General features: G+C 54.1%; 1 protein-coding gene across 1 annotated transcript; it reads left to right on the top strand.

Annotated features, from left to right (window-relative positions):
* The first annotated feature begins 6,254 nt into the window (after positions 1 to 6,254).
* On the top strand, positions 6,255 to 7,040 carry LOC109764932 (protein TIFY 5). Its single transcript, XM_020323715.4, has 2 exons — positions 6,255 to 6,431; positions 6,551 to 7,040. The coding sequence occupies exons 1-2, from the start codon at positions 6,255 to 6,257 to the stop codon at positions 6,824 to 6,826; spliced, it is 453 nt and encodes a 150-aa protein (XP_020179304.1). The 3' UTR covers positions 6,827 to 7,040.
* Positions 7,041 to 8,064: the final 1,024 nt, after the last annotated feature.

The raw sequence follows: 8,064 nt of genomic DNA on the forward strand, positions 1-8,064 counted from the left end.
AGTTAGACGTCCTCTAATTGTTGTTGCAAGTTTTTACGTGGTTTGTAGGTTTCTAGCAAGAACGTTTTCTTACCTACGTATGACCACAACGTGATTTGCCAATTTCTATTTACCCTTCATAAGGACCCTTTTCATCGAATCCGTTCCGACTAAAGTAGGAGAGACAGACACCCGCTAGCCACCTTATGCAACTAGTGCATGTCAATCGGTGGAACCTGTCTCACGTAAGCGTACGTGTAAGGTCGGTCCGGGCCGCTTCATCCTACAATGCCGCCGAAACAAGACAAGACTAGTAGCGGCAAGAAGAATTGGCAAACTCAACGCCCACAACTGCTTTGTGTTCTACTCGTGCATAGTAACTACGCATAACCTGGCTCTGATACCACTGTTGGGAATCGTAGCATAATTTTAAAATTTTCCTACATTCACCAAGATGCATCTATGGAGTCTACTAGCAATGAGGGGAAAGGAGTGCATCTACATACCCTTGTAGATCGCGAGCGGAAGCGTTCCAATGAACGTGGATGACGGAGTCGTACTCGCCGTGATCCAAATCACCGATGACCAAGTGCCGAACGGACGGCACCTCCGCGTTCAACACACGTACGGTGCAGCGACGTCTCCTCCTTCTTGATCCAGCAAGGGGGAAGGAGAGGTTGATGGAGATCCAGCAGCACGACGGCGTGGTGGTGGATGTAGCGGGATGCCGGCAGGGCTTCGCCGAGCTTCTACGAGAGAGAGAGAGGTGTAGCAGGGGAGGAGGGAGGCGCCCAAGGCTGTAATACTACTGCCCTCCCTCCCCCCTTTTATATAGGCCCCCTGGGAGGGGGGGCGCCGGCCACAACCCATCTAGGGCAAGGGGCGGCGGCCAAGGGGGGTGCCTTGCCCCCCAAGGCAAGTGGGAAGCCCCCCCACCCTAGGGTTCCCAACCCTAGGCGCATGGAGGGAGGCCCATGGGGGGGCGCCTAGCCCACTAGGGGCTGGTTCCCTTCCCACTTCAGCCCACGGGGCCCTCCGGGATAGGTGGCCCCACCCGGTGGACCCCCGGGACCCTTTCGGTGGTCCCGGTACAATACCGGTAACCCCCGAAACTTTCCCGGTGGCCAAAACTTGACTTCCTATATATAATTCTTCACCTCCGGACCATTCCGGAACCTCTCGTGACGTCCGGGATCTCATCCGGGACTCCGAACAACTTTCGGGTTTCCGCATACACATATCTCTACAACCCTAGCGTCACCGAACCTTAAGTGTGTAGACCCTACGGGTTTGGGAGACATGCAGACATGACCGAGACGCCTCTCCGGTCAATAACCAACAGCGGGATCTGGATACCCATGTTGGCTCCCACATGTTCCACGATGATCTCATCGGATGAACCACGGTGTCGAGGATTCAATCAATCCCGTATACAATTCCCTTTGTTCAATCGGTATGTTACTTGCCCGAGATTCGATCGTCGGTATCCCTATACCTTGTTCAATCTCGTTACCGGCAAGTCTCTTTACTCGTACCGCAATGCATGATCCCGTGACTAACGCCTTAGTCACATTGAGCTCATTATGATGATGCATTACCGAGTGGGCCCAGAGATACCTCTCCGTCACACGGAGTGACAAATCCCAGTCTCGATCCGTGCCAACCCAACAGACACTTTCGGAGATACCCGTAGTGCACCTTTATAGTCACCCAGTTACGTTGTGACGTTTGGCACACCCAAAGCACTCCTACGGTATCCGGGAGTTGCACGATCTCATGGTCTAAGGAAAAGATACTTGACATTGGAAAAGCTTCTAGCAAACGAAAATACACGATCTTTTATGCTATGCTTAGGATTGGGTCTTGTCCATCACATCATTCTCCTAATGATGTGATCCCGTTATCAATGACATCCAATGTCCATAGTCAGGAAACCATGACTATCTGTTGATCAACGAGCTAGTCAACTAGAGGCTTACTAGGGACACGTTGTGGTCTATGTATTCACACATGTATTACGATTTCCGGACAATACAATTATAGCATGAACAATAGACAATTACCATGAACAAAGAAATATAATAATAACCATTTATTATTGCCTCTAGGGCATATTTCCAACAGTCCATACATGTGGTTTTTACTCCTCAAGTTGAGGAGGTTTTCTATGTTAAATCATGTGTCAAATGTGCATGTTGTTTGCGTTATTCCACTACTTACTTGTTAGTTGAAACTGTCCTCAAAGTTCACTACAAGTGAGGGGGTTGTGTAGTGTGCATATTTATCGTGTAGATGAATTTGTGCGTCGCATATTTGTTGTCCAGCCCCAAACAGAGGAGACATTTTGAATGTCTAGCCTAATTACTCCATTCCAAATTAATCAAAGTTCTAACTTTGCCCGTCTCTACCATCATGAAACTCCATCACTAATGTACTTCCTCCATATCACAAATAAATATTTCATTACCTTTTTGGTTCAAAATTTTAAAGAAAAATGCTTGATCAGCGCCAAAAAATTATCACTTGGTTTTCCACACACACACAAAAGATCACTTGATCTTTTTTAAACGGAGACACAAGGTTTGCCTCATCATTTCATTAAGAGGGAATAGGGTTTGTTTGTTTTACAATCGTTACACATACAACAAGTCACATGTCAATTACTCCCGCACTAGAATTTTCCGTAGTTTCCTCACACCCGCCATAGCCCAAAGATGCGCCTTCGTTAGAATGTTATTGAGCAAAATCATCGATGGGGCGCTGTTTTGATGGAAGTCTTTGGAGTTCATTTCGTTCCAAATAATCCAAGAAACAAGCATGGCGAGGGAAGCCATGGCCTTCCTATTTGGGGTGTTCGCGACGGTTCTATTGGCCCACCATTCCTCGACGGAGCCATCCGTGTGCGAAGTAGATGCATCCAGGTGGGCAGCCCTGTCTTCTCAATGACTAAGTTTCCGAGCCCTATGGTGAAGCAACATTTTGTAGAAAAGGTGAGGCCCCGATTCTTGCTCCCTCTTGCAGAGAGGGCAAAGACCGCAATTTGGCCACCCACGCTTGGCCAACCTGTTGGTGGTTCAAATCCGGTCCTGCAAGGCTAACCAGGCGAAGAACTTGACCTTTCCTGGCGCCCAAGCCTTCCAGACCATTTGTTTCATGAGAAAATGTCATACCCAGAAATTGTGCCTTGTAGGCGAAGACCGCCGAGTAGTGTCCGTTAGCCGTGTGCTTCCACACAATGTCGTCTTCAGTATGCTCATCAAGATGAAAGCTGATCTAGAGTGAAGTGCAACCTAGGTCTTTACTATTTTAAAGGTGTCACGTAGGTCCTCAAACTATAAAATTCGTCATTTAGGTCCTCGAAATGCAATATGTGTGTCGTCTAGGTTCTTAAACTATTTAGAGGTGTCATTTAGGTCCTCAAACTATTTCAAATGTATCGCGTATTTACATATTATACTTGCACTTTTCGTTGTTTGTGGACCTACATGACACCTCTCACGAAATAATTCAAGGGAAAAAATCTTATGCGACCTGGGTCGCACGTCCTGCATTGTAAGACCCACTTCTGATAATGACACCTGGAAAAACGGATCTCAAAGCACATCTCCCTTTCTTCCTCCTCTGGCCTATCTCCATCCTCAGTTTCTCCTCCCGTTGTTGTCCTCCTCGACTAATTCACGGGCTCGCCGCTGCCCTTGGGGCTTGAGTTCAAGACCGTCTACCTCCCTGTATCATTTCCTCGTTTCACACCCTGATGCGAGTATCTTGCATCGTCTCAGCTGCTCCAGACGCGACGACGGCGGCGGCGATGGCGGCGGAGGTCTTGGGTTGATGGTGGCCAGCTGGCCATCGAAATGTCATGATTCTGCGACTGCTTCTCGAATGGTGCGGCATGGGAGGAGACGCTGGGACGGAGAGCAGCGGCGATGGAGGAGAAGTTGCTGAGGATGGTGTCGGCGGTTGGACGTGCTCTGGCTGCAGTTCATGCTGGTTCTACTGCTGCTCGACGGAGGAGAAACAGAGAGGAGAGAGAGACCAGAGGAGGAAGAAAGAGAGAATGCTTTGAGATCCGTTTTTCCAGGTGTCGTTACCAGAAGCGGGTCTTAGAGCAACTCCAATGGGGCGACCCATTTCGTCCGCCCGCGCCCGTTTGGGTCGGCGCGGACAAAAGTGAAGGCCCAACGCGCCGACCCAAACGCAAATCGCGTCCGCCTGGCGTCCGCGCCGACCCATTTCCGGCCCAAAATTGCGCCTGGAATGCGTCGGCGCGGACGCGCCGCGCGTCTCCTCGCCGTCCGCCGTGACCCCACCTGTAGGCCACCCAACGCCACCCGTCGTCTTATTAATGACGACCACCGACAAAGGGCCCACTAGTCAGCCAGTGGAAGCGTCCTTTTTTAAGCACGCGTGCGGCGGGGCCGGCCTCATCCACTTCTCCCCGTCCAATCTGGCCCCCCACCACTCCCTTTGCTTCCTTGCCTGCGACCGCAAACCCTAGCTCGCCCATGGGCCTCTTCGGCAGTAGCAATGGCAAGGGCAAGGGCACACCCGGTGCCTCGTCCTCCCGTGCTCCCCTTCCCCCTCCTCCTCCGGCGCCGGCGCGTTTCCGCCCTGGGCGCCGGCGTTTGCACATCTCGGTGCACCAAGCGCGGTGGCACTGGAAGTACAGGCAGCCGCTGCCGTACCCCGACGTGACGCTGCCGCACCATTGGCATCTGGATCCGCAGCGGATCCCGGTGCCGGCGGTTCCGCGCAACCAGCGGGCGCACGACGAGGAGGTGTGCAGGCGCCGCGCGCAGCTCACGCCGGAGCAGCGTCGGCTGCCCGAGTACGCCGCCGACTCTCCCAACTGGGAGGCTTGGTTCACCCTGGAACACGAGAAGCAACGGCGTTCGGGTGTCGACGCCGTCCCGCCGCCGTTCCCACCGCGGCCCCCGCAGGTGCAGCCGGAGGACATGGAGGCGGAGTACCAAGCCGCCCTCGAGGAGGCCCTGCAGCACGCGCTGGAGGCTAGCCGCCTCGAGGAGGACGCGCACTGGGATGGGCTGGAGCAAGCCCTTGCCCTGTCGGCGGCGGGGGATCCGTCCACACCCCGCTCTTCGTGCCGCCACCGCCACCGTCGTCGCCCGTCGAGCCCAAACCGGAGATGGAGCCAACGCAGAAGCGCTCCCCGCCTCCACCCACTTGGCCGAAGGAGGCCTACTCATGGACGGGACAGTATCGCGAGTGGGTGAGCGCTCCTCCCGTCCACTTCGCCGCGATGCCGACGCGGGAGGAGGCACACCTCGAGTGCTGGAAGGAGCACTGGCTCCGCCAGAAGCAGGCCGATGGCGAGGAGCAGATGCGCTACGAGGCCATGCTCCAACGCGACGCGGAGGTGCTACGGCTCGAGGAGGAGGAGGAGCGCGCGCGGCTGGCCGCAATGCCGCCGCCCCAGCAGACGCCAGAGGAGGCTGCCCTGGCAGCGTACCAGGCGGCGTTCGGGTGGGCTGGCCCTGCTCCGGTCTTCATCGACCTCACCGACGACGGCCCTGTCGACGGCAAGGGCAAGGGCAAGGCCGACGACGTCTAGGGCAGCGTGCGGGGTGGCAGCAGGCAGGCGCAGACTTTTTTAATGTTTAATTTAATGTTTACTTAGGTTTAAGTGGACTTTGGCCGGCGTTTGACCGGCCACTTATGTTTAATTATGTTTGTTTATGTTTATTTCGTGCGAGCTGTTTTTTTTCACGCTGGTACATTTGGGTCGGCCTCCCCATTAGGCGGCCAAGCCGACCCATTTCACAATGCGGACGAGCACGTCCGCCTGGCCAACCCAAATGGATGAAAAGCGGACAAAGCGCGCGTCCGTTTGGGTCGCCCCGTTGGAGTTGCTCTTACGATGCAGGACGTGCGACCCGGGTCGCATAAGATTTTTTTTCCTAATTCAAGGACCTCTGATCTGCAATGCTCGGTATATCCTCGTCGCTAAATACAGGGGAGCCACGCCCACGCTGTTTGTGAAGCTAGCTGGTGGAAATTCCCACACACCGTTGCCGAGAATGGAAATGTGTGTTGGAAGAGCACTCTAGCCAACGCGCCGATGCGTGCAGATTTTCGAGCAATTCGTCACATGCGCAACGGCCTGAACCGCCACGGCCGGCGCCGGTCACACGTAGAATAGATTATTCCCACGGCGCAAATCGCCGCGCGCGTCGTGTCTTCCACCTATATATAACCAGCCGGCCGATGCGGCGGTCGAATCCCTCGATCGGCTTGACGATCGAAGGAGGCGACACATGGCCGGCGGCAACGACGCGGGCATGGGAGCCTGCGGTGCCGACGGCCTGGAGCTTAGCCTCCGCCTTGGAAGCCCGACGACGGCCCCCGCCCCGGCGCCGGCGCCGGCACGGAGGAACCTCACGATTGGCTACGACCGGCGCGTGCTGTGCGCCGTCGACGTGGTCGAGCTACAGGTCCATCAACATGCAGATGCATGTCGCAAGCGCGACGTGCGTTACGTTTACGTACGCCATGAATGAGCGGTGGCCATGGCCATGGCCTGCTAATTAACAGCTAGCCTTGTTGATTGTAGGCAATGGCAATCATATCCATGGCGAACCAGGAAACGACGGGGAAGATCACAGACATGGACGACGCCGGCATCGCGCAAGGGGCTTGCCGCGCCGCTCGGGGGCAGACGAGGGCATCTCCGGATCATGGCGGCATCGTGGCGCCCACGCCGCTCGGCGATCAGGGGGGCCTGTCGATGAAGCGCTCGCTGCAGCGGTTCCTCGAGAAGCGCAAGGCGAGGGCCAGCACCGCGTCTCCCTACGTCGTCCACCGGCCCGCCCGGGCGCCGAGATCTTGATGGCCGAACAGATGGATCTGATCGTCCCGCAGACAGACAGGTGTCGCCGGCCGGCAGTGCGTGCGTGCGTGCGTGTCGCCGGCAATGGCTAACCCTTTTCCCCATTTCCTCGCGAATCGCGTGCCCAGGTTGTAAGACCGCAATATGCTACCATTTGATATGCCTAACAACATTCTGGTATACCTCCCACAAAGAAGGCGCTTTGCTTCGGTATCGATCCACTGTTTGAAAAACACGCGAATTGCGGCCTGCGAAATTCGTCGCAAAATCACCGTACGTGAGGCTCCTCCCGGCGTTCCATGTAAGAATACAGGATTGACATACGGTCCATTAGGATCGAATGCAAAATCGTGTAGTCCGGTCGTATCCAGACGACGCGAAATACGATCAGATCACGAGACGCAAGATTTATCTAGTACGCAAGATACGATCAGATTATACTTTGAACAACATGTTCGTGAGGGAAGCAGAGGTTAGTAGATGTGGCTCCTGCTCTGTACTACAAAAATCCGGACGCAGCTTAAGTGCCGTAAGGCACCTGCCTTTGGGTCCCTGTTGGCCAGCCACCTATTGGGCCCGCATGTCATAGGCACAAAGGCAGATGCATTAAGGCACCGAAGCACAGTCCCAAAAATACACACCTGGTCGAATAAGATGGAGTGGCTAGCTAGCAAAGCAGCAAGGTGCAAAACTTGACCTTCAGCCTGCAGAGGTGATGTTGCAGTGTAACTTGAGGCTGAGATTAGCACATCGATTCTCTGCCCTTCATCTTCAGCTTGAACATGCGAACCTAACCCTGTAGGAGCTGGATCTGCATTTTTTTTTTTTTGAAAATAAGAAGGTGGCTCATGGCCGACCTTATATTTCAAAAGAGGCATAAGCCACATGAAGTACAAATACATGGCTTGTGAAATGCACCCAGGTGCAAGGCCACAAGCAGCCTGTAGGGAGGCAGAGAAGAAAAAGGGAGAAAGAGCATAGAAAAGGAAGAGTCAGAGCCTAGCCATTAAGCATTGTAATCCATGCCTGTAGATCATCTTTGTCACGTTGCTTGGTGGCTCTGTTGCTCCATAAACGTATCAGATTAGCAGCGTGAAGCCTGATATATGACTCTGACCAGCATTTAGCATTGAAAACCCGGTCATTTCTAGCTTGCCAAAGTGTGATGGCACAGGCCGCAAAAACAACATTCCATTTAGCCTTGGAGGGAAGTTGATTCATCGCGTGTGAAACAAAAT

Source organism: Aegilops tauschii, chromosome 5 (genome assembly GCF_002575655.3).
Source record: "Aegilops tauschii subsp. strangulata cultivar AL8/78 chromosome 5, Aet v6.0, whole genome shotgun sequence".
Classification (NCBI taxonomy): Eukaryota; Viridiplantae; Streptophyta; class Magnoliopsida; order Poales; family Poaceae; genus Aegilops; species Aegilops tauschii.